Source organism: Hyperolius riggenbachi, chromosome 10 (assembly GCF_040937935.1).
Source record: "Hyperolius riggenbachi isolate aHypRig1 chromosome 10, aHypRig1.pri, whole genome shotgun sequence".
NCBI classification, from domain to species: domain Eukaryota; kingdom Metazoa; phylum Chordata; class Amphibia; order Anura; family Hyperoliidae; genus Hyperolius; species Hyperolius riggenbachi.
In genome coordinates, this window is record NC_090655.1 from 251,283,297 (window position 1) to 251,310,975 (window position 27,679).

General features: G+C 45.7%; 1 protein-coding gene across 1 annotated transcript; it reads right to left on the bottom strand.

Moving 5' to 3' along the window:
• Nucleotides 1–272: 272 nt before the first annotated feature.
• On the bottom strand, nucleotides 273–27,678 carry LOC137535292 (zinc finger protein 420-like). Its single transcript, XM_068257118.1, has 2 exons — nucleotides 27,026–27,678; nucleotides 273–2,628 (listed from the first exon to the last, which is right to left on the bottom strand). Exons 1-2 carry the CDS (start codon nucleotides 27,669–27,671, stop codon nucleotides 602–604), a joined length of 2,673 nt encoding a protein of 890 aa, XP_068113219.1. The 5' UTR covers nucleotides 27,672–27,678; the 3' UTR covers nucleotides 273–601.
• Nucleotide 27,679: the final 1 nt, after the last annotated feature.

Below are 27,679 nucleotides of genomic sequence, written 5' to 3' on the forward strand. Positions count from 1 at the left end.
AGACAGAGAGGGAAATCTTCTCTCCTCAGTACAGTCTGGATGAATGGGAGCTTCTAATATCCCCACATCTGCAGCTCACAGAAGGCAAATAACAACAGTATAAAGAACTTTCCTGGAGTTTCACATTCTTATTTTCACATTAATGGCTGTAAATACTGACATGTCTGCGGTGCACAATTTTGAGTGTTATGTAAAATTTGGTTCATTCGGCTCCCAACAAAAACAGTTATTTTTTAAGCACTCTCGTTATCAGGAGTGTTTGTTCAGGCAGATACAAGTGTTTTGGCACTCATTATTTAGGACAGCTGTGGCTGCATGCAACTGTAGATCTTAACTTATTGTCATAGATAAAGCACCTAGTCTATTAACCCTTGTAGTGGAAAAAACATGAAAATTAAACAAAGACAAGTTCTAACTAAGCTTAGTACGACATGTACCCATGTTTATCTCAGAATGGCAGCTCGGGAACTTTAACAATCAAATGCACTGAGCAGCAAATAAGAGTCCTCAAAATTCTGTGTAAAAATGCTGCCCTGTGTGCATAGCAAGAAATAAAAGAAACATTGGAATAAAACACTTACGGCGAACACATTTCCCACACTTAGCACAAATGCCTCACAGGCAGTGATTTCTGAACAAAACATTTACCACTTTCAGCACATGAAGAAGGCTTCTCACAAGTGTGAGATCTCTCATGTCTGATAAGATTTGATTTAAATCCAAAACATTTCCCACATTCAGCACATGAATAGGGCTTCTCACCAGTGTGAGATCTCTCATGGCTGATAAGATGTGCTTTACTTACAAAACATTTCTCACACTCAGCACATGAATACAGCTTCTCACCAGTATGAGATCTCTCATGTCTGATAAGAATTGATTTAAATCCAAAACATTTCCCACACTCGGTACATGAATAGGACTTCTCACCAGTGTGAGTTCTCTCATGACTGATAAAAGCTGATTTATGCGCAAAACATTTCCCACACTCAGCACAGGAATATGGCTTTTCACCGGTGTGAGATCTCTCATGACTGATAAGAGCTGATTTATGCCCAAAACATTTCCCACACTCAGCACAGGAATAGGGCTTCTCACCAGTGTGAGATCTCTCATGCCTGACAAGATGTGATTTCCGAACAAAACATTTCCCACACTCAGCACAGGAATATGGCTTCTCACCAGTGTGAGATCTCTCATGACTGATAAGAGCTGATTTCTGCCCAAAACATTTCCCACACTCAGCACAGGAATAGGGCTTCTCACCAGTGTGAGATCTCTCATGCCTGACAAGATGTGATTTCAGAACAAAACATTTTCCACAATCAGCACAGGAATAGGGCTTCACACCAGTGTGAGATCTCTCATGACTGATAAGAGTTGCTTTTTGTCCAAAACATTTCCCACACTCAGAACATGAATAAGGCTTCTCACCAGTGTGACATCTACCATGTATGACAAGCTGTGAATTACTTCCAAAACATTTCCCACACTCAGCACATGAATAGGGCTTTTCACCAGTGTGAAATTTCTCATGAATGATAAGATGTGCTTTACTTCCAAAACATTTCCCACACTGCACACACGAATAAGGCTTCTCACCAGTATGACTTCTCCCATGTATGACAAGTAGTGAATTACCTCCAAAACATTTCCCACACTCAGCACATGAATAGGGCTTCTCACCAGTGTGAGATCTCTCATGCCTGACAAGATGTGATTTCCGAACAAAACATTTCCCACACTCAGCACAGGAATAGGGCTTCTCACCAGTGTGAGATCTCCCATGTATGACAAGCAGTGAATTACTTCCAAAACATTTCCCACACTCAGCACATGAATAGGGCTTCTCACCAGTGTGACCTCTCTCATGACTAATAAGATTTGCTTTCTTCCCAAAACATTTCCCACACTCAGTACAGGAATAGGGTTTCTCGCCAGTGTGAGATCTCTCATGACTGATAAGAGCTGATTTATGCCCAAAACATTTCCCACACTCAGAACAGGAATACGGCTTCTCACCAGTGTGAGATATCTCATGTCTGATAAGCGTTACTTTCTGCCCAAAACATTTCCCACACTCAGCACATGAATAGGGCTTATCGCCAGTGTGAGATCTCTCATGATTGATAAGAGCTGATTTCTGTCCAAAACATTTCCCACACTCAGCACAGGAATAGGGCTTCTCACCAGTATGAGATCTTGCATGTCTGTTAAGATGTTCTTTATCTAAAAAACATTTCCCACACTCAGCACATGAATAAGGTTTCTCACCACTGTGAGATCTTGCATGTCTGACAAGGTGTCCTTTATAACCAAAACATTTCCCACACTCGGCACATGAATAGGGCTTCTCACCAGTGTGAGATCTCTCATGACTGACGAGAGCTGATTTCTTAACAAAACCTTTCCCACATGTGGAACAGGAATAAGATCCTCCAGCAGGAGAAGAGCTGTGCTGGTTAGGAGTCCCCTTGGGGTTAGACAGGTGAGGGGAGTCTTGGGGAATATTTGGGGAAACCAGGATATCTGCAGGAGACTCTTGTCCAGTGACATCATCATCCGTTGTACAGTCTGTGGATACAGAGGGACGTGTCTCTGAGAGGTTCCTGATGCCGGGACTCCGCCCTGCAAATAGAGAAACATCATCACTTCCTGTTAGATAATTCTGATGGGAGGAACAATTGTCATTAAGGATAATCAGTGAGCTGCTAAGAATCCCATACAAAGTTTATGCAATGTGTTGAGATAATAATTTTGCCAAATAATTCACACATTCTAGAAACTAAAGCCCACTCTAAATTATACAGCAGAGCTTCTAACTGTATGCTTAATAAGTTACCCATAGACTGTATCTCATGGGGCATTCGGGATCATCTCTATGCTTCAAGGACTGCAGACCGCAGGTCATCTGGCACACGTTTGGTGGCACTGCCCCCAGGTCTCCCCAATGTGGGACAGAATTGTTCATATGATTTCCGAGATCTTCCATAGGGCCTCCATCTAAGACCTGAAAGTCCTACTCTTAGGCCATAAACCCCTCAGAACTACCCGGAGCGCAGGCTGATACAACATGTAGCCAATGCCACTAAAATACACGTGGCAGCCAACTGGAAACCCAACAGGCTGTAGCTTTCAGCTGTCATTAAAGCAAACCGGAAGCAAAAAATTAACTTATGATATAATGAACTGCATGTGAAGTATGGATAATCAATAGAACATTAGCAGCAAATAAAAGAGTCTCATTTTTATTTTCAGTCATATAGCTTTTTTTTCCATAACATTGAATCATTCTGTCACATTTACAGTTTACACACTACACTCTGCATTTTAAACTATGAAACAGAGCAAAGCTAATGGCCCTTTAAGCTTTCCTGCAGTAAACCATATCTGAAGCTGTCTATTTATCAAGAGTGTCTGAGACAAAATATTGGTAGGTTTTTAGAAATTCATGCAGAACCGTCCCAGGCATCTTAAGAAATCACTAGGTAGTGCAGAGTCCTTCTAAAACTGTTGTAAAATAGGAGGAGCTAGGAAGGTCTCTCAGACAGTGCAGTGTGTGAGAGGAATTGCTGTTGCTGAGGTAACCAATACATCTGCTGTATTGATAGCAGCAGGCTCTGAGGAGGAATTAAGCAGGGGGAAGGAGCCCTTCACAAATCATGCCTAGCCTGTACTCTGCACTATCTGTAGAACAGCTATAAATCACTTTTTAATCTGCGAAAGTTTAGGGATGGATTTGCACTTTTCTTAACTGTAGTGCAGCTCTCGAAATTTACACTAAACTGCCACTATTACCTAGGATTTAAGAAGGTTCTTATTATCATGCAGAACTGTTCTCTCTGCTGGTTAGAACAGTTTAAGAAGAAAAAACTGCCGGTAATGCTTTGATAAATCTGGCAAATGGTTTCATGGCCATTTAAATGACAACTAAAGTGAGAGGGATATGGAGGCTGCCACAGGGGTATTTTAAGTTGGGGATGGGAGTGGTGATTCTTTCGGTCACTCCCCCTCCCTTCCTTAATGAGATATTTCCATACACCCTATAATGGGTGGAAAAATATGTTTGTTTGTTTTTTTCTGGGCTGTGAAGAGGCAGTGGCCGGAGTCATGGAAGCAATTACAACTCACCAGTATTTAAAGGAAACCCGAGGTGAGAGGGATATGGAGACTGCCATACTTGTTTCCTGTTAAACAATACCAGTTGCCTGGCAGACCTCCTGATCCTGTGTCTCTAATGCTGATAGCCACCGGCCCTGAATAAGCATGCAGCAGATCAGGTACTCTGAGTAAGCTGACTCTTTTCTACTGGATTAGCCATATGCTTGTTCCAGGGTTCTGACTCAGACACTACGTATGACAGAAAAGCTATGATCGCCAGGCAACTGGCATTGTTTACAAGGAAATAAATATGGCAGCCTCCATATCCCTCTCAGCTCGGGCTCCCTTTAAGCTCAGTCCTTGGAAGCAGCCAATTAGCTGTGACTTGGTCTTTATGTTTCACCGACTTTTTGCAGCTCACTTTGCACTCACATGTTTTATCCAGAGGAAGCCCTTTTAGGGTGAAACATGTCCATGTTGGGAATTTGTTGATGGGATTTTATGTGACTATAACCAGTCGGGTGTTGGAAGGTGGGCTCTTGGTCCTGTGGCCGTTTCCTGTTCCCAATTGTGCAAATACAGATATTGGTCCAAATGCAATTCACTTTTTCTCCTGAGCTTCCTCCTAGGTGATATTTTCATGACTTGTCATTAAATGCCTTTTGAACCACCAGCAAGCAAGAAAATACTCAAAATAAATGTGATAGTACCTTTTTTTAGTACTTCTGGGTACTTTTTCAATTCTAAAATGCTGAAAAGTTAGTTTAAAAAGAAAATGAAAAATATCTAAAAGGGGATAACCCAGGAGAAAAATGTATTGCATATGGGCCATTATGATGTTACATAGTTGCATAGTTATTTGGGTTGAAAAAAGACATATGTCCATCAGGTTCAACCAGAGAACAAAGTACAACACCAGCCTACTCTCTCACATATCCCTGTTGATCCAGAGGAAGGCGAAAAACCCTTACAAGGCATGGTTTAATTAGCCCCAAATTCTTCCCGACTCCAGATGGCAATCAAATACAATCCCTGGATCAACATCATTAGGCATAACCTAGTAATTGTAGCCATGGATGTCTTTCAACGCAAGGAAAGCTTCTAAGCCCCCTTTAAATGCAGGTATAGAATTTGCCATAACTACTTCCTGTGGCAATCCATTCCACATCTTAATCACTCTTACTGTAAAGAACCCTTTCCTAAATAAATGGCTAAAACGTTTTTCCTCCATGCGCAAAAACGTTTTTCCTCCATGTGCAGATCATGTCCTCTAGTCCTTGGAGAAGGCCTAGGGACCTAAAGCTCATCCCCCAAGCTTTTATATTGCCCTCTGATGTATTTATACATGTTAATTAGATCTCCTCTAAGGCGTCTTTTCTCTAGACTAAATAAACCCAGTTTATCTAACCTTTCTTGGTAAGCGAGACCTTCCATCCGACGTATCAATTTTGTTGCTCGTCTCTGCACCTGCTCTAAAACTGCAATACCTTTCCTGTAATGTGGTGCCCAGAACTGAATTTCATATTCCAGATGTGCCTTACTAGAGAGTTAAACAATATTATGCTAGCATCTCGAGTTTTTATTTCCCTTTTAATGCATCCCAAAATTTTATTAGCTTTAGCTGCAGCGGCTTGGCATTGAGTACGATTATTTAACTTGTTGTCGATGAGTACTCCTAAGTCCTTCTCCAAGTTTGATGTCCCCAACTGTATTGCATTTACTTTGTATGGTGCTAGACCATTGGTACGACCAAAATGCATGACTTTACATTTTTCAACATTGAATTTTATCTGCCATTTATGTGCCCATATTGCCATCCTATCCTGTTGCAATATGTCACTATCTTCCTGAGAGTTGATGATTCTGCACAATTTTGTATCATCTGCAAAAATAGCAACATTGCTTTCTACTGCATCTGCTAGGTCATTAATAAATAAATTGAAGAGCACTGGACCCAGTACAGACCCCTGTGGGACCCCACTGCTAACAGTCACCCATTTTGAGTATGATCCATTGACCACAACTCTTTGTTTTCTGTCCATTAGCCAGTTCCCTATCCATGCACACAGACTCTTCCCCAGTCCTTGCATCCTCAACTTTTGCACCAGACTTTTGTGGGGAACAGTGTCGAAGGCCTTTGCAAAGTCCAAGTATATCACATCTACAGCATTCCCAATATCCCACATTAGCGTGGATAAACTATAGGAGCTGCAAGGTAGAGGAATTATCCATTTATGTCATGGAGATGCAAAACCACTAATACTTCTGTAGCTGGATATAAATACATACATATATACATACATATAAACTCCTATACATGCAGTATAGCCATATGTCGCCTCCCATCCTTCTGTCCAATGAGGAACCAAACTGCTGAACTCCGCAGCTCCTATTGGACAGGAGATCAGTGGGGGCGGGGAGACCTAAGAACCTGAAGCTTTTACAGATCAAATTACAGGACTCTGCAGGGAGGGGAGACCCCAAACAGATTCCACCTTATCATATTTTGTTATCACTGCAGCTATGTACACACAGTAGATGATACTCTGCCAAACAAGCCCATCCCTAACTATCACCAATCTGTGTACAGCAAAGTACAGCGACCATTATCTGCTTATTACAGGCCGGTAACACTAAGTCACCTCTATAGTGTCCAATCTATGTACAGGCATGTACAGTGACCATTATCAGCTTATTACAGGCCAGTAGCATTAAGTCACACCTACTGTGACCAATCTGTGTACAGTAATTTACAGTGACCATTATCAGCTTATTACAGGCCAGTAACCCTAAGTCACCCCCTACTGTGACCAATCTACTGTATATACAGTAATGTACAGTGACCTTTATCAGTTTATTACAGCCCAGTAGCATTAACCACTTGAGGACCACAGTCTTTCTACCCCTTAAGGACCAGGCACTTTTTTCCATTCAGACCACTGCAGCTTTCACAGTTTATTGCTCGGCCATACAACCTACCACCTAAATGAATTTTCCCTCCTTTTCTTGGCACTAATACAGCTTTCTTCTGGTGATATTTGATTGCTGCTGCGATTTTTACTTTTTATTATATTCATCAAAAAAGACATGAATTTTGTCAAAAAAATGATTTTTTTTAACTTTCTGTGATAAAATTTGTCAAATAAAGTAAAATTTCTGTATACATTTTTGTCCAAATTTATTGTGCTACATGTCTTTGATAAAAAAACAACAACATTCAGTGTATATTTATTGGTTTGGGTAAAAGTTATAGCAGTGGCGGACACAGCCAGCAGTGGGCCCCTGTGCAAAATTGTAATTGTGGGCCCCCTACGACCTACGGCGTGCGGCAAAATATGGGCGTGGCTACAAACAAGAAATAGGTGTAGATAGAACCGATGAGGGCGGAGCTAACTGTAACTTAAAGCGGACCCGGGGTGAGGGTTAATTTCCTTTTAAACAATACTAGTTGCCTGGCGGCCCTGCTGATCTATTTGGCTGCAGTAATAAACTGAATTACACCAGCAACAAGCATGCAGCTAATCTTCTCAGTTCTGACAATATTGTCAGAAACCCCTGAACCGCTGCATGCTTGTTCAGGGTCTGTGGTTGAAAGAATAAGAGGCAGAGGACCAGCACGGCAGCCAGGCAACTGGTATTGCTTAAAAGGAGAGAAATATGGCAGCCTCAAGATTATTCTCACCTCAGGTTCCCTTGAAAAGTGCAACGCAAAGACAGTGGGCCCAAGTTTTGGTGACCCTTTCCCCAGAAAATTCACATAATTGTGCAGGTTTTCTCAAGAAAATACACATCATGTCGGCAGATATGCCCAGAAAATACGTGCAATCATGTCGGCAGATATGCCCAGAAAATACGTGCAATCATTTCGGCAGATATGCCCAGAAAATACGTGCAATCATTTCGGCAGATATGCCCAGAAAATACGTGCAATCATTTCGGCAGATATGCCCAGAAAATACGTGCAATCAAGTCGGCAGATATGCCCAGAAAATACGTGCAATCAAGTCGGCAGATATGCCCAGAAAATACGTGCAATCAAGTCGGCAGATATGCCCAGAAAATACGTGCAATCAAGTCGGCAGATATGCTTAGAAAATACGTGCAATCAAGTCGGCAGGTATGCCCAGAAAATACGTGCAATCAAGTCGGCAGGTATACCCAGAAAATACGTGCAATCAAGTCGACAGGTATGCCCAGAAAATACGTGCAATCAAGTCAGCAGATATGCCCAGAAAATACGTGCAATCATGTCGGCAGATATGCCCAGAAAATACGTGCAATCATTTCGGCAGATATGCCCAAAAAATACGTGCAATTATTTCGGCAGATATGCCCAGAAAATACGTGCAATCAAGTCGGCAGATATGCCCAGAAAATACGTGCAATCATGTCGGCAGATATGCCCAGAAAATACATGCAATCATGTGGCAGACCTGCCCAGAACATACACCTGGTAATATAAATAAAAAAACAAAAACATTTACTCACCTGCAGCAGCAGACCTCCTGTCCCAGCCTCCATCCGGTGCGCAGCTCCCATGGGTGGTTGGGTGGATAGGTAGCCTGGTGGGTGGGTGAGTGGGTGAGTGGGTTGGTAGCCTGGTGGGTGGGTAGGTAGCCTGGTGGGTAGGTAGCCTGGTGGGTGGGTTGGTAACTAGCCCGGTAGGTAGGTAGGTAGCCTGGTGGGTGGGTAGGTAGGTAGGTAGCCTGGTGGGTGGGTAGCCTGGTGGGTGGGTTGGTAACTAGCCCGGTAGGTAGCCGGGTGGGTGGTTAGGTAGGTAGCCTGGTGGGTGGGTAGGTAGGTAGCCTGGTGGGTGGGTAGGTAGGTAGCCGGGTGGGTGGGTAGCCGGGTGGGTGGGTAGGTAGCCTGGTGGGTGGGTTGGTAACTAGCCCGGTAGGTAGCCGGGTGGGTGGTTAGGTAGGTAGCCGGGTGGGTAGGTAGGTAGGAAGCCTGGTGGGTGGGTAGTTAGGAAGCCTGGTGGGTAGGTAGGAAGCCTGGTGGGTGGGTAGGTAGCCGGGTGGGTAGGTAGGTAGGAAGCCTGGTGGGTGGTTAGGTAGTCGGGTGGGTAGGTAGGTAGGAAGCCTGGTGGGTGGGTAGGTAGCCGGGTGGGTAGGTGGTTAGGTAGCCGGGTGGGTAGGTAGGTAGGTAGGAAGCCTGGTGGGTGGTTAGGTAGTCGGGTGGGTGGGTAGGTAGGTAGGAAGCCTGGTGGGTGGGTGGGTGGGTAGGTAGCCGGGTGGGTAGGTGGTTAGGTAGCCGGGTGGGTAGGTAGGTAGGTAGCCGGGTGGGTAGGTAGCCTGGTGGATAGGTAGGTAGCCGGGTGGGTAGGTGGTTAGGTAGCCGGGTGGGTAGGTAGCCTGGTGGGTGGGTAGGTAGCCGGGTGGGTGGTTAGGTAGTCGGGTGGGTGGTTAGGTAGGAAGCCTGGTGGGTGGGTAGGTAGCCGGGTGGGTAGGTAGGAAGCCTGGTGGGTAGGTACGAAGCCTGGTGGGTGGGTAGGTAGCCGGGTGGGTAGGTAGGTAGGAAGCCTGGTGGGTGGTTAGGTAGTCGGGTGGGTAGGTAGGTAGGAAGCCTGGTGGGTGGGTAGGTAGCCGGGTGGGTAGGTGGTTAGGTAGCCGGGTGGGTAGGTAGCCGGGTGGGTAGGTAGCCGGGTGGGTAGGTGGTTAGGTAGCCGGGTGGGTAGGTAGCCGGGTGGGTGGTTAGGTAGGAAGCCTGGTGGGTGGGTAGGTAGCCGGGTGGGTAGGTGGGAAGCCTGGTGGGTAGGTAGGAAGCCTGGTGGGTGGGTAGGTAGCCGGGTGGGTAGGTAGGTAGGAAGCCTGGTGGGTGGTTAGGTAGTCGGGTGGGTAGGTAGGTAGGTAGGAAGCCTGGTGGGTGGGTAGGTAGCCGGGTGGGTAGGTGGTTAGGTAGCCGGGTGGGTAGGCAGGTAGCCCTTTTAGTAGCTATCCGGGAGGGGGGCCCGACTCCTATCCTCCCTCCCTCCCTCCCTCCCTCCCTTCCTTCCTCACCTCGGAGGGCCCCCCTCCCGATATGCGCGGCGGGAGAGCGAGCGGCAAATACAGGAAGTCTTCTTCGGCTCTCCAGGCAGACACTAGAGGGCTCTGCCGCTTGGTCTCCAATATGTCTCCAAGTTGGAGACATATTGGAGACCAAGCGGCGGAGCCCTCTAGCGCATGCCTGGAGACACGGATTTGCCGCTCTCCAGCCGCGCATACCGGGAGGGGGGGCCCCGAGGTGAGGGAGGGAGGGAGGAGTCGGGGGCCCCCCGGGGGAAAAAATAATAAAAAATATATATATATTAAAAAAAAATACTTAATGGGCCCCTGAAGAAAACGGAACTTCAGGGGCCCTCGTGCGGCGGCACGACCTACACGGCCGTATGTCCGCCACTGTCAGGTTTCATAAGGTGCTAAAATTGCAGGATAGTATAAATACCCCCCAAATGACCCCATTTTGGAAAGAAGACATCCCAAAGTATTCACTAAGAGGCATGGTGAGTTCATAGAAGATTTTATTTTTTGTCACAAGATAGCGGAAAATGACACTTTGAGAAAAAAAAAAAAGTTTCCATTTCTGCTAACTTGTGACAAAAAAAATGAAATCTGCCACGGACTCACCATGCCCATCTCTGAATACCTTGAAGTGTCTAATTTCCAAAATGGGGTCATTTGTGGGGTGTGTTTACTGTCCTGGCATTTTGGGGGGTGCCTAATTGTAAGCACCCCTGTAAAGCCTAAAGGTGCTCATTGGACTTTGGGCCCCTTAACGCAGTTAGGCTGCAAAAAAGTGCCACACATGTGGTATTGCCGTACTCAGGAGAAGTAGTATAATGTGTTTTGGGGTGTATTTTTACACATACCCATGCTGGGTGGGAGAAATACCTCTGTCAATGACAATGTTTTGATTTTTTTTTTACACACAATTGTTCATTTATAGAGAGATTTCTCCCACCCAGCATGGGTATGTGTAAAAATACACCCCAAAACACATTATACTACTTCTCCTGAGTACAGCAATACCACATGTGTGGCACTTTTTTGCACCCTAGCTGCGCTAAGGGGCCCAAAGTCCAATGAGTACCTTTAGGATTTCACAGGTCGTTTTGAGACATTTGGTTTCAAGACTACTCCTCACGGTTTAGGGCCCCTAAAATGCCAGGGCAGTTTAGGAACCCCACAAGTGACCCCATTTTAGAAAGACAACACCACAAGGTATTCTGTTAGGAGTATGGTGAGTTCATAGAAGATTTTTTTTTGTCACAAGTTAGCGGAAATTGACACTTTGTGAAAAAAAAAACAATAAAAATCAATTTCCGCTAACTTGTGACAAAAAGTAAAATCTTCTATGAACTCACCATACCCCTATCGGAATACCTTGGGGTGTCTTCTTTCGAAAATGGGGTCACTTGTGGGGTTCCTATACTGCCCTGGCATTTTAGGGGCCCTAAACCGTGAGGAGTAGTCTTGAAACCAAATGTCTCAAAATGACCTTGTGAAATCCTAAAGGTACTCTAGTAACTGTAACTACAGTTAGGGTGCAAAAAAGTGCCACACATGTGGTACCGCCATACTCAGGAGAAGTAGTATAATGGGTTTTGTGGTGTATTTTTACATATACCCATGCTGGGTGGGAGAAATATTTCTGTAAATGACAATTTTTTGATTTTTTTTTTTTACACACAATTGTCTATTTACAGAGATATTTCTCCCACCCAGCATGGGTATGTGTAAAAATACACCACAAAACCCATTATACTACTTCTCCTGAGCACGGCGATACCACATTGTGGCACTTTTTTGCACCCCAACTGCGCTAAGGGGCCCAACGTCCTATGAGTACCTTTAGGATTTCACAGGTCATTTTGCGGCTTTTGGTTTCTAGACTACTCACGGTTTAGGGCTCCTAAAATGCCAGGGCAGTATAGGAACACCACAAGTGACCCCATTTTGGAAAGAAGACACCCGAAGGTATTCCGTTAGTAGTATGGTGAGTTCATAGTAGATTTTATTTTTTGTCACAAGTTAGCGGAAATTGTTTTTTTTTTTTTCACAAAGTGTCATTTTCCAATAACTTGTGACAAAAAAATACAAACTTGTATGAACTCACCATACCACTAACTGAATACCTTGGGGTGTCTTCTTTCTAAAATGGGGTCACTTGTGGGGTTCCTACACTGCCCTGGCATTTTATGGGCCCTGAACTGTGAGGAGTAGTCTAGAAACCAAATGCCTCAAAATGACCTGTGAATAGGACGTTGGGCCCCTTAGCGCACCGAGGCTGCAAAAAAGTGTCACACATGTGGTATCGCCGTACTCAGGAGAAGTAGTATAATGTTTTGGGGTGTATTTTTTACACAAACCCATGCTAGGTGGGAGAAATATCTCTGTAAATGGACAATTGTGTGTAAAAAAAATCAAAAATTGTCATTTACAGAGATATTTCTCCCACCCAGCATGGCTATGTGTAAAAATACACCCCAAAACACATTATACTACTTCTCCAGAGTACCGCGATACCACATGTGTGACACTTTTTTGCAGCCTAGGTGCGCTAAGGGGCCCAACGTCCTATTCACAGGTCATTTTAAGGCATTTGGTTTCTAGACTACTCACGGTTTAGGGCCCCTAAAATGTCAGGGCAGTATAGGCCACTTACAAGTGACCCAATTTTAGAAAGAAGACACCCCAAGGTATTCCGTTAGGTGTATGGTGAGTTCATAGAAGATTGTATTTTTGTCACAAGTTAGTGGAAAATGACACTTTGTGAAAAAAAAACAATAAAAATCAATTTCCGCTAACTTTTGACAAAAAAAATCTGCTATGAACTCGTCATACACGGAATACCTTGGGGTGTCTTTTTTTCTAATATGGGGTCACTTGTGGGGTTCCTATACTGCCCTGGCATTTTAGGGGCCCAAAACCGTGAGGAGTAGTCTGGAAACCAAATGCCTCAAAATGACTGTTCAGGGGTATAAACATCTGCAAGTTTTGATGACAGGTGGTCTATGGAACCAGTCATAAGCAGGGTGGCCTCTTAGATGACAGGTTGTATTGGGCCTGATCTGATGGATAGGAGTGCTAGGGGGTGACAGGTGGTGATTGATGGGTGTCTCAGGGGGTGATTAGAGGGGAAAATAGATGCAATCAATGCACTGGGGAGGTGATCGGAAGGGGGATCTGAGGGTTTGGCCGAGTGATCAAGAGCCCACATGGGGCAAATTAGGGCCTGATTTGATGGGTAGGTGTGCTAGGGGGTGACAGGAGGTGATTGATGGGTGTCTCAAGGTGTGATTAGAGGGGGGAATAGATGCAAGCAATGCACTGGCGAGGTAATCAGGGCTGGGGTCTGAGGGCGTTCTGAGGGTGTGGGCGGGTGATTAGGTGCCCTAGGGGCAGATAGGGGTCTGATCTGATGGGTAGCAGTGACAGGGGGTGATTGATGGGTAATTAGTGGGTGTTTAGAGGAGAGAACAGATGTAAACAATGCACTTGGGAGGTGATCTGACGGCGGGTCTACGTGCGATCTGATGGTGTGGGTGATCAGATTGGCCGCAAGGGGAAGGTTAGGGGCTGATTGATTGGTGGCAGTGACAGGGGGTGATTGATGCGTGATTGACAGGTGATCAGTGGGTATTACAGGGAAGAACAGATGTAAATAATGCACTAGCGAATTGATGAGGGGGGTCTGAGGACAATCTGAGCGTGTGGGCGGTTGATTGGGTGCCCGCAAGGGGCAGATTAGGGTCTAATCTGATGGGTAACAGTGACAGGTGGTGATAGGGTGGTGTTTTCATCGAATATAGATCCTTATGTGCTATTATTAACTTTGGCCACATGATGGCGCTTAGTGGGATGTATATGCAGACATATTGATAGTCCCACGTGTTTCCATAATTATGAACTATTTGTGTAATGTTATGATTATTATCATTGTAGCATCTGCTTTCAGCATGTAGCTGTTTGTTTATTTATTACCCTTCCGTCCGTTCAAAGCACTGACCCTCTGCCTACAGCATCATCGGGTATGCGCCGCTCAGCCTAGGTGACCGCGAGGTCGCGTAGCGGAATGACGCATAGGGGGTGTGGCCACGCCTCCTGCATTGTTTGGCGGATTTCAGCGTTATTTAAGACGGGTCATTTTTTAATGTTTTATCTCCGAAGAAGCGCCGTAAGTGGTGCGATACATGTGAGGTCTCTTTTCTCCGGCGAGTGTTAAGAGGGGCAGTGCCTCTGAAACGGTGAGGAATTTATTTCATTATGTTTTACTGACAGCTATATTATACATGCGATTGAGACAGCTATATTTAGGAGCAGACGCTGTTCAGTTTACCATATTATGTGATGTGTTTCTCTGACATTTTCCTTACCAGCACTTTGTATTTATTATTCATCTTTTATTATTTATACATCCCCTCTCACTTCATGCTGGAGATTTGGTTGTTTTTATTATGGATACGTCCTTAAATAAAATTCATATACTTTTTTGCTACTTGCAGTTGTGGTTGCCTGGGTTATTAACCATGGGTGCTTTTTTTGTTTGAAATTGTGTCAGTTTTGTTCATGGAGATGGATATATTTAGTTTGCTCTACCTTTTGATGATATGGTTTAGTGACTATGAAATCTCTCTGATTTCTTCTAGAGCCTGTTATTTTGTGACGATGGATCTTAATCTCTTAGATTCATTGGAAGCATGTTGGGAAGTCAATTTACAAAGTATATTTGCACATAAGGAAAGCGCCATTTCAGGGAGTGGCGTCTCGAAAGAGCTGAAACAGCTGTGTTTGGAGCTTAAAGACATTCACATTAACTATATTAAAGTATGGTGGAACGTGAGTAGTCTCGAGAACTATGACAGACAAGGGATTTACCCCAGGGGCTTACAAGTCCAGATTTTCCCTTTATGGTACCTTAATGAGGAGGGCAAGAAATTTTGGGAAGCTGGCTTATCTAATGTGAAGAAACGCGGAAAAGCCGCCATCCCTCAACGTGAGGCGGCTGTTTCCGCGTCCAGCATGGCGTCACAACGCGGAAAAACCGCCGCATGCCGCATAGGCAGGGCGATGGAATCCGTGTTGGGAACGGCGGAATCCGCATTGGAACTGGATACATTGCAAGACAGTACTGGTGTGGCTGGGACTGATAGTCCACCTAGATTCAGAGTGACACGGGCGGGTGCACAGAGGCAGAGCTTAAATAACAGCCAGAAAGGAGTCAGCTGACCAGGCGGGTCAGCTGACATTTTCCACCACTCTCATTGGTCCAGCAATTAGGGAGGTCCTGGTAAGGTCCTTGTGTATATATACCACTGGCTGTTCACTTGCTCTTTGTCTGGCGTGCGATCACATACGTGGGAGCACCCAGATCCGTAGTCAGATCCGTAAGTGTGCCGGGACCAGCTGGAGCTGTAATCCTACACTTAGCTAGATTCTGTTGATAGCTAAAGTACTAGTTTGATTGTGATTATCTGTTATGACCCTTTGCCTGCCTGACTATCCTCCTGAACTCTGATCTTGCACCTCGATATTTCTGATACTCTGTTGCCGAACCCCGGCTCGTTCCTAGACTCCGCCTCTGCCTCCTGATTTTGTACCTCGATATATCTGATACCCTGTTGCCGAACCTCGCCTGTACCTAGACTCTGCCTTTGCCTCCTGATCTTGTACTTTATCTGTCCGTGTGTGTACGACCTGGCTTGTCCGACCTCGAGAACCGACCTTACTATTGGAGGCGGTTCCCCGTCCTGTCAGTGACACCTCCTCCTGAGTGTCACTTTCAGACAATCCTTCCTACTGTCAGTCTGACTCCTCCCGTCTTGGAGAGCTCAGGTCTGCGGAAGGAATCTGTGCAGTACTCCTTGCTGCACTGAGGCCTAGTCCTCTAAGTGTTACTGTTACACCAAACACTACACTCTACTCAGGTGAACAGAGGTTAGCTGGTATATCGGATTATCGGTGATACTGCAGATCACTTATAATTTGGTATACATCTGTATTCCCAGTGATACTGCAGATCACCGGTAATCAGATCCTCTCTGCGCTTCACCGATCGTTACAGAACGCCAGACCAAAATACTGATGGATGCACGCGCTGACCCTCTGACTGTGCTTGCCACTTCGGTGGATACCATCCATCAAGCACTGGGCCAGCACAAGGCTTTAATTGATGCCCTAACAGGCTCTGTGCAAACCCTTCAGACGTCAGTTGATTCGGTGCGATCCCCTCCTAGTGATGACATACGTATGCCCGTACCAGACAAATTTTCCGGCCACAAGTCTGACTTCCGGAATTTTAAGAGTAGCGTGTTATCTTATTTCGAGTTGAGACCCCGATCCTCGAGGACTGAGACCCAACGGGTCATTTATATTAAAACTTTGTTAACTGGTGACTCCCAGTCCTGGGCATACAACTTGCCTCCCACAGATACAGCTCTGACCTCGGTAGAGGATTTTTTTAAGGCCATGGCAGTGATATACGACGACCCCGACCTTGCTGCAACTTCAGAGCGGAAGCTCAAACTTTTGCGGCAAGGCAGAGGTTCGGTCGAGGATTACGCAGCAGAATTTCGTAGGTGGTCAGTTACCGCCAGATTTGACACCTATGCCCTGATGGATTACTTCCTGTCTGGGTTGTCGGAGGAGGTCTCCGACCTAATGTTAACCTTACCCGAGCCCAAGACAGTCGATGAGGCCATTTCATCGGCCATTCGAGTCGATCGTCGGCTACGCCATCAGAGGCAGACTAGGGGCAGTCACCGTGTCAGGGTGACATCTTATGCGGCACCTTCTGCTGCACCCTTAGTAACGACATCTCCGCCTGTCTCTTCCTTTCCGGCCCTGCCTCCACCCGAGCCAATGCAGATTGGTCGATCAAAACTGACCCAGGTGGAGCGAAGGCGGAGAATAGCTGAACAATTGTGCCTGTACTGTGCAGAAGCGGGGCATAGAGTGCGAAACTGCCCTAACAAGCCGGGAAACGAGTCTGCCTAGGAGTAGTGGGGGTGACACCCTAGGCACACTTTCTCACCCAAAAAAGAGAAAAAATTGCTTCTCCCCTGTACGATTACATGGGAGAATAAGTCTGTAGCCACTGAGGCATTTATTGATTCTGGCTCAGCGGCTAATTTTATGAACCTTGAATTTGCTCAGGAGTTGGGTATTCCCCTCACTCCAGTGAGTCCCCCCATTCAGGTCACGGCAGTAGACGATTCCCCTCTGCAACGGGATCGTCCCCTGTCACAGACCCCGCAGGTGAAAGTCACGTTAGGGGTACTGCATGGGGAACAACTACAGTTTTTTGTATTGCGTATGTCAACCTCCACTATTATCCTAGGCTTGCCGTGGTTACAAGTCCATTCTCCACAAATAGACTGGGCTACGGGTCAGGTAACCAGATGGTCCGATCATTGTCACCAACAGTGTTTAGGGAAGGTGACATTGGGTCAGACCAAGATTTGTGTGGAGGGGGTTCCCGAAGAGTATTCTGAGTTCTCTGATGTATTTTGTCCTAAGTCTGCTGATCAATTACCTCCTCATCGCCCGTTTGATTGCCCCATTGATCTCCGTGCTGGTTGTATGCCCCCTAGGGGTCACCTGTATAACTTGTCCGGTCCAGAGAAGATGGCTATGCAGGAATACATTCGTGATAACTTGGCCAAGGGGTTCATCCGGCCCTCCCGGTCGCCTGCTGGGGCCGGTTTCTTTTTCGTTAAGAAGAAAGACGGGGGTCTTCGACCTTGTATTGATTATCGGGGCCTCAATAAAATCACAGTGAAAAATCGCTATCCATTACCCTTAATAGACGATTTATTCACGCAGGTCACAGCCGCAAAAATCTTCTCTAAGTTAGATCTGAGGGGGGCATACAACTTAATCCGCATTAGAGAGGGCGATGAGTGGAAGACGGCCTTCAACACACCAGACGGGCATTACGAGTACTTAGTGATGCCCTTCGGGTTGTGCAATGCGCCAGCCGTCTTCCAAGAATTAATCAATGAGGTATTCCGGGAGGTATTGGGTAGATCCGTGCTGGTATACCTTGATGATATACTAATCTATTCCAATAACCTCTCCGAGCACAGGGTCCACGTGAGGTTTGTCTTTAACAAATTAAGACAAAATAGGCTCTACGCTAAGGTGGAAAAGTGTATTTTCGAAGTGACTACTGTCACGTTCCTAGGGTACGTAATTTCCACCTCGGGCCTTTCAATGGATCCTGCCAAGGTTACAGCTGTGTTGGAGTGGCCACAGCCAGTGGGGTTAAAGGCCCTACAAAGATTTTTAGGTTTTGCGAACTATTACAGGAGGTTCATTAAGGGGTACTCCACGTTAGTTGCCCCCCTTACCAGTCTGACGAAAAAAGGGGCGGATACCAACCACTGGTCCCCTGAAGCCATGGCAGCATTTTCTCTTTTGAAGAAATTATTTTGCTCAGCACTAATTTTGAGGCATGTGGACACGTCCTTCCCCTTTATCGTGGAGGTTGATGCCTCAGAAGTTGGGGTGGGGGCGGTGCTGTCGCAACGATCTGGCTTGCAGGGCAGATTACACCCGTGCGCTTACTTTTCCCGTAGGTTCTCACCTGCAGAGAAAAATTACGATATAGGCAACCGGGAACTTCTGGCCATTAAGTTGGCGTTTGAGGAATGGCGCCACTGGTTAGAGGGGGCAGAACACACGATCACAGTTTACACCGACCACAAGAACTTGGAATACATCGAAGGGGCAAAGAGGCTAAGTCCCCGTCAGGCACGATGGTCTTTATTTTTTACAAGGTTTAGGTTTATAATCACGTACACCCCAGGCAGCAAAAACGTCAAGGCAGATGCCCTCTCCAGGTGTTTTGAACCAGAAACAGCACAGCCGCCCGCTCCTGAGTCCATCATCCCGCGGGAACTAGTGTTAGCCGCCACGGAGACTTGGGAGGATTGGACGGAGGTTTTGGGCCCCTTTCAGCAGGATGTTCCTGAGGGAAAACCCGAAGGGGTTATGTTTATCCCACTGCCTTTTCGTTTACAAGTCCTGCATCTCTTTCACGCCCATAAGAATGCTGGTCATCCTGGAGCTGCCAGAACGCAGGATCTGATTGCCAGGTGTGCTTGGTGGCCTTCCTTGGCAACAGATTGCAAGGAGTATGTCAGGGAGTGTGCGGTCTGTGCCAAGAGTAAACCCTCCCGGCTGGCATCTGTAGGTAAACTGCAGCCTTTGCCCACCCCGAGTGAGCCATGGACCCACTTGTCCATGGATTTTGTGGGAGAATTGCCCAGGTCTGAAGGAATGTCGGTCATTTGGGTGGTAGTCGACCGTTTTAGCAAAATGGCCCATTTTGTGCCCCTGAAAGGACTCCCCTCGGCTCAGGAACTGGCCGAGTTGTTCATCATTCACGTCTTCCGGCTGCATGGCATTCCAGAAGACATTGTGTCGGATAGGGGAGTCCAATTTGTGTCTGGATTCTGGAGGGCATTTTGCCACCAAATGGGCATGAAATTGTCTTTCTCGTCAGGCTACCACCCACAGACTAATGGGCAGACGGAACGTATCAACCAGTCTTTGGAGCAATTCCTAAGATGTTACGTTGCAGAGGCACAGAGTGACTGGGTAAAATTTTTGCCCTTCGCGGAATTCGCACAAAATAATTTGAAGAATTCCTCATCTGGGTTCTCTCCATTCCAAATTGTGACAGGGAGGTCACCCAATTTCTCCCCTTTTCCAGTTGTCTCTTCTCCATTTCCAGCACTAGAGGATTGGCAGAGGTCACTCAGGGACAATTGGGGAGTTGTTAAGGGGAACTTGCAGAAGGCGTTCCAGAGTCAGAAGGGTCAAGCAGACAAGAGACGGTCCGTGGAATGGAAGTTTCAGCCAGGGACTTAGTCTGGGTGTCCACACGTCACTTGACCCTGAAGCAGCCTTCTGCCAAACTGGGTCCCAGGTTTGTGGGTCCATTCCCAGTGACCAAAAGAATTAATAACGTCACTTACGCCATTGATCTTCCTGCCAGCATGCAGGGCGTAAGATCGTTTCATGTGTCCCTACTCAAACCTGCGGTTCATGTGGGTCCTACTCCTCCTCCTCCAGTGATGGTGGAGGACCAACCTGAGTACGAGGTGGAAAAAATATTGGACTCACGCATTGTTCAGAACTCGGTGCAATATCTTGTGCATTGGAAGGGGTACGGCATTGAGGAGAGACAATGGGTACCGGGGACTCGCATGCATGCGGATGAGTTAAGAAGGGAATTTCACACTTTACATCCAGAGAAACCTGGTAGGAGTTGTCCGGAGTCCACTCCTCGGGAGGGGGGTACTGTGAAGAAACGCGGAAAAGCCGCCATCCCTCAACGTGAGGCGGCTGTTTCCGCGTCCAGCATGGCGTCACAACGCGGAAAAACCGCTGCATAGGCAGGGCGGCGGAATCCACATTGGGAACGACGGAATCCGCGTTGGGAACGGCGGAATCCGCATTGGGAGCGGCGGAATCCGCATTGGAACTGGATACATTGCAAGACAGTACTGGTGTGGCTGGGACTGATAGTCCACCTAGATTCAGAGTGACACGCGCGCGCACAGAGGCAGAGCTTAAATAACAGCCAGAAAGGAGTCAGCTGACCAGGCGGGTCAGCTGACATTTTCCACCACTCTCATTGGTCCAGCAATTAGGGAGGTCCTGGTAAGGTCCTTGTGTATATATACCACTGGCTGTTCACTTGCTCTTTGTCTGGCGTGCGATCACATACGTGGGAGCACCCAGATCCGTAGTCAGATCCGTAAGTGTGCCGGGACCAGCTGGAGCTGTAATCCTACACTTAGCTAGATTCTGTTGATAGCTAAAGTACTAGTTTGATTGTGATTATCTGTTATGACCCTTTGCCTGCCTGACTATCCTCCTGAACTCTGATCTTGCACCTCGATATTTCTGATACTCTGTTGCCGAACCCCGGCTCGTTCCTAGACTCCGCCTCCTGATTTTGTACCTCGATATATCTGATACCCTGTTGCCGAACCTCGCCTGTACCTAGACTCTGCCTTTGCCTCCTGATCTTGTACTTTATCTGTCCGTGTGTGTACGACCTGGCTTGTCCGACCTCGAGAACCGACCTTACTATTGGAGGCGGTTCCCCGTCCTGTCAGTGACACCTCCTCCTGAGTGTCACTTTCAGACAATCCTTCCTACTGTCAGTCTGACTCCTCCCATCTTGGAGAGCTCAGGTCTGCAGAAGGAATCTGTGCAGTACTCCTTGCTGCACTGAGGCCTAGGCCTCTAAGTGTTACTGTTACACCAAACACTACACTCTACTCAGGTAAACAGAGGTTAGCTGGTATATCGGATTATCGGTGATACTGCAGATCACTTATAATCTGGTATACATCTGTATTCCCAGTGATACTGCAGATCACCGATAATCAGATCCTCTCTGCGCTTCACCGATCGTTACATCTAAATGTTCTCATATCATTGTGGACATGCTCTTATAGCATGATAGAGAACTATTGACTCAATATAAACAGAAGATCAGTGATTTAAAGACACGGATAGGACATATGGGTCCTACCGACAAGATTGAGTCCTTCATGACTGACCTTAAAAATGAACTGGACAAAATTGAGACAGATATTATCTCTAATAAAACCAAAAAATTATCGAGAGATCGGTTGGATTATAGCCTCAAGAGGGCATATCTGTGGCACCACTCTGGTAATCCCAAAGGTAGAAAGGCATGGATTCACAATAAAAAATCTATCAATAAGAAAAACCCTAAAGTTGACTTGGGACAGGTACAAACCAACATCACTTCCTCATGCATCTCTGACTCAAGCGATGCTTTTGAATCAGATGGAACATCACAATCTACAGCACAGAGGATGTCAGTACCACAAGTCTTTAACCAAGCTAAGAAAAGTCTCGTCAAGAGACGCAGAACAGATAAGGGCTCACCTGAACAAACAGCTCTTCAGGTAATTAATCTATCACAAGTCCCTTTAACAGATGGTGAAATGGTGAAAAAGGAAAGATTACAATCTAGGGGTTACCCCATAAAACCCATTGAACAAGCTATTAGGAGAGCGAGAGCACTATCACGGACGGAATTGTTGCGACCAAAGAGAAGAAGAAATTATCCCATAATCAGATTTGCCATGCCTTATAATGATCAATGGCATGACCTGTGAAGAATAATAGTGAAACACTGGGATGTTCTAAAATTAGATTCCGATATTAGACCATTTTTGACAGATTGTCCGAGTCTCACGGCTAAGAGAGCACCAACCTTAAAAACGATATTGTGCCACAGCCACTTTCAAAAACCAAGCATGGGTAGGATAACCAAGGGTAGTTACCCTTGTGGTTCATGCAGTATCTGTCCCAACATGAGAACCACAAGGACAGTTAAAAATCGACATAACGGCAAGAGTTTTTACATCAACGATTTTATCAATTGTAAGACTCGAGCTGTCATCTATATGATGCAGTGCCCCTGTGGCTGGCAGTATATCGGGCAGACAAAGAATGCCTTGAAGATTCGAATGCAGAAGCATCATTCGGTTGTTAAGTTAGCTGCCAGGGACAGAGAACGAGGAAAAACACTCACGATACTAGCTACTCATGCTTTGAATGTACACCAAGGGTCTCTTAGAGATTGGTTGTTCTGTGGACTTGAAACGATTAGGATTGACAATAGAGGTGGTGATGTTGTTAATAAGCTGCTACGTGCTGAATTACGCTGGATTTTTAAATTACAAACAAAGAGTCCGAAGGGTCTTAATGAGGATGCTAGCTTTTCATGTTTCTTGCCACAATAGATTGAGTTCCCTCCTGGTATGTGTCCCTGTTTGAGTGTATAATGTCACCATATTAATTAACCTTTTTGTTTTTCGTTATTCGCAGGTTAATATATATATCTCATATGGTGACACCACCAGTCATAAGTTGAAATTGGTAATCGAGATACCAACATATCCCCAGTTTGACGTGTATATTTATGTAACAGTTTCTCATAAGTGAATATATATATATATATATATATATATATATATATATATATATATATATTTTCAAGACCTAAGTATATTTCATGGTTGGGGTCTCTTGTGGGACGTGCGGTGTTTCACGGTGGAGAGACACATATTGTAAGGGTTTCACTGTATGTCTTTTGTGTAGGTTTGCACAATACTCGGATCACTTTGCTCATGCCATTTGTGAGTATGACATGGGTAGTTGTTTGCACTTGTCACTTTAATTGTTGACACTTTGTTTTTAATTGTCAGAAGTGAGTACTAACATTAGTTTGCACGTTTCTATCTTCCCCGATATGTCGGTAGGTAGGTACCGACTATTGGAGTCTGTTTTTTGCACTGATTTGCACCACATCACTTTATGCAAGTTTGCACAAGTGTTGGCATTTCATTAAAATTATATATATGATCAGTATTTTTCAAGTTTTTAATTTTCAATTCTGGACTTACTGAGGTGTGTATTGTTTATCAGCCTTTAGGATTCCTCCATCTTTTCCAACACGTGGCACTTAGCTGATATTGGTATTATATTGCCAGAATCTACAATCAAGCTCAAGCACAAGACACTTCTTATATTATGAATTTGCATGATAATATTGTATATATATATAGAATAATCTTTTTCACATTAATGATGCACTTTGCACTTTATTATTATATAGATATTCAGTAATTTATTATTCCTCCTTTGTGAGTGGTATTGTACACAGATTTTTATATAATTTGTATATTTTTATTGAACCAACTTTGCACTATTATGTTTCCATAATTATGAACTATTTGTGTAATGTTATGATTATTATCATTGTAGCATCTGCTTTCAGCATGTAGCTGTTTGTTTATTTATTACCCTTCCGTCCGTTCAAAGCACTGACCCTCTGCCTACAGCATCATCGGGTATGCGCCGCTCAGCCTAGGTGACCGCGAGGTCGCGTAGCGGAGTGACGCATAGGGGGTGTGGCCACGCCTCCTGCATTGTTTGGCGGATTTCAGCGTTATTTAAGACGGGTCATTTTTTAATGTTTTATCTCCGAAGAAGCGCCGTAAGTGGTGCGATACATGTGAGGTCTCTTTTCTCCGGCGAGTGTTAAGAGGGGCAGTGCTTCTGAAACGGTGAGGAATTTATTTCATTATGTTTTACTGACAGCTATATTATACATGCGATTGAGACAGCTATATTTAGGAGCAGACGCTGTTCAGTTTACCATATTATGTGATGTGTTTCTCTGACATTTTCCTTACCAGCACTTTGTATTTATTATTCATCTTTTATTATTTATACATCCTCTCTCACTTCATGCTGGAGATTTGGTTGTTTTTATTATGGATACGTCCTTAAATAAAATTCATATACTTTTTTGCTACTTGCAGTTGTGGTTGCCTGGGTTATTAACCATGGGTGCTTTTTTTGTTTGGAAGAGGTGGTGATAGGGTGTGATTGATGGGTGAGTGATGGGTAATTAGTGGGTGTTTAGAGGAGAGAACAGATGTAAACAATGCACTTGGGAGGTGATCTGACGGCGGGTCTGCGTGCGATCTGATGGTGTGGGGGGGTGATCAGATTGCCCGCAAGGGGCAAGTTAGGGGCTGATTGATGGGTGGCAGTGACAGGTGGTGACAGGGGGTGATTGATGTGTGATTGACAGGTGATCAGGGGGAATAGATGCATATAGTACACGGGGGGGGGGTCTGGGGAGAATCTGAGGGGGGGGTGATCAGGAGCCCCCAGTGGGCAGTTTAGGGCATAACAAAAATAGCGTTGACAGATAGTGACAGAGAGTGATTGATAGGTGATTAGGGGGGTGATTGGGTGCAAAGAGTGGTCTGGGGGGTCTGAGGGGTGCTGTGGGCGATCAGGGGGCAGGGGGGGGGCAGATCAGTTTGTTTGGGTGCAGACTAGGGTGGCTGCAGCCTGCCCTGGTGGTCCCTCGGACACTGGGACCACCAGGGCAGGAGGCAGCCTGTATAATACGCTTTGTATACATTACAAAGCGTATTATACACTACAATTGTGGCGATCGAGGGGTTAACAACCCGCCGGCGCTTCCGAACGGCCAGCGGGTTGACGTCGTGGGTGGGCAGAGCCAGTTGCCGGGGAAGCGTGACGCGATGACGCAATCGCTCCCCAGGCATGCCGAAATGACACAACGCCGATGGGCGTTTTGCGGTCCTTTTGGCGTCCACTTTGCCGCCGTCCCATCGACTGTGGGCGGTCGGCAAGTGGTTATGTCACACTTACTGTGACCAATCTGTGTACATTAATTTACAGTGACCATTATCCATTTATTACAGGCCAGTAACACTAAGTCAACTCCTACTGTGACTAATCAGTGTACAGTAATGAACACTGACCATTATCAGCTTATTACAGGCCGGTAACACTAAGTCACCCCCTACTGTGACCAATCTGTGTACAGTAATGAACACTTCCCATTATCAGCTTATTACAAGCTGGTAATACTAAGTCACCCCAACTGTGACCAATCTGTGTACAGACATGTACAGTGACCATTATCAGCTTATTACAGGGAGGTAACACTAAGCCACCCATACTGTGTCCAATCTGTGTACAGTAATGAACACTTCCCATTATCAGCTTATTACAAGCTGGTAATACTAAGTCACCCCAACTGTGACCAATCTGTGTACAGACATGTACAGTGACCATTATCAGCTTATTACAGGCAGGTAACACTAAGCCACCCATACTGTGTCCAATCTGTGTACAGTTATGTACAGTGACCATTATCAGCTTATTTCAGGATGTTAACACTAAATCACCCCCTACTGTGACCAATGGGTGAACAGTAAGGACAATTTCAGCATAATACAGGCCTGAAACACTGTAAACAGTGTAACATGACTGCACAGTATCACTCATTGGTAAAGGCCCCTCTCAGATGGACTGATGGTGGCCGCTGTAAAGAGCTGTCTGCGGAGAAGACTTGGATTGGGGAAAGTTGTGTGAAATGAAACCAGTGTCCTGTTTTGGGCAATGGTAATTATAGCTAACCAGGGGGAGGAGTTACAGAGTACCCAGTGATGTCATGGAGAAGATGAACCATTAGCATTATGCAGAGGGCTAGATGAGTTGCATATTCACCCATGATGCATTATGGGGGTAACTTCCAGCTCACATGAAGATGAACACTTGGAAAGAAAGGTCACTCACCAGACACGTCTTTTCTGAAAGTCAGAAGGACGGCATCCCAGAGAGACAAGCCTTCCACAACCTCATGGACAGGACTAAGAATAAATTCACAAGCCCAAAACAAGAACTCACCCTCAGTTATATACAAATATTATGTTAGTAGATATAAATACAAAGTGAGGGGAAAAAAGCATTTGATCCCATGCTGATTTTGCTCGTTTCCCCTCTGACTAATAAATTACCTTCTTCCACCCTATAAATTTCATAAATACTGCATAAGATTTATCTGTAACAACCTGATCCAAGCAGGTCTGGCACTGAGGTCTGCTGATGGAGGCTGGGGGAGTGGTCTATAATAACCTGATCAGTGCAGGTCTGGCACAGAGGTCTCGTGGTGGAGGCTGGGGGAGTGGTCTATAACAACCTGATCCATGCAGGTCTGGCACAGAGGTCTGGTGGCGGAGGCTGGGGGAGTGGTCTATAACAACCTGATCAGTGCAGGTCTGGCACACTGGTCTGGTGGTGTAGGCTGGGGGAGTGGTCTATAACAACCTGATCATTGCAGGTCTGGCACCGGGGTCTGGTGCTAGAAGCTGGGGAAGTGGTCTATAACAACCTGATCCATGCACATCTTGCACAGAGGTCTGGTGGAGGAGGCTGGGGGGAGTGGTCTATAACAACCTGGTCAGTGCAGGTCTGGCACAGAGTGTGATCTATACTGTGCCCAGCAGGAACATATTTTTTACAAGTCTATATCATATCTATTATTTATCACTCACCAATGCTCATCCCTGTAATAATGACTTCCTCCTTAGATGTCCTCATCATGTCACCCTCCTCCATAGACTGCTCATCACTCCTCACATAAATCTCTCCTTCTTCCTCTTTAATTGTCCTCATCATGTCACCCTCCTCCATAGACTGCTCATCACTCCTCACATATGCCTCATCTTCTTCCTCTTTACTTGTCCTCATCATGTCACCCTCCTCCATAGACTGCGGATCACTCCTCACATGCGTCTCTTCTTCCTCTTTAATTGTCCTCATCTTGTCACCCTCCCCCATAGACTGCTGATCACTCCTCACATACGCCTCCTCTTCTTCCTCTTTAATTGTCTTCATCATGTCACCCTCCTCCATAGACTGCTGATCACTCCTCACATATGTCTCTTCTTCTTCCTCTTTACTTGTCCTCATCATGTCACCCTCCTCCATAGACTGCTGATCACTCCTCACATATGTCTCTTCTTCTTCCTCTTTACTTGTCCTCATCATGTCACCCACCTCCATGGACTGCTGATCACTCCTCACATACGTCTCTTCTTCCTCCTCTTTACTTGTCCTCATTATGTCACCCTCCTCCATAGACTGCTCATCACTCCTCACATATGCCTCATCTTCTTCCTCTTTAATTGTCTTCATCATGTCACCAT

Bases quoted from the DNA above. Each gene is read 5' to 3' on its own strand.
- LOC137535292 (XM_068257118.1), bottom strand. From the start codon at position 27,671: ATGATGAAGACAATTAAAGAGGAAGAAGATGAGGCATATGTGAGGAGT. The intron at 2,629-27,025 runs GTGAGTGATAAA...CTCTATTTGCAG, and splicing joins TATTACAGGGATGAGCATTG to GGCGGAGTCCCGGCATCAGG.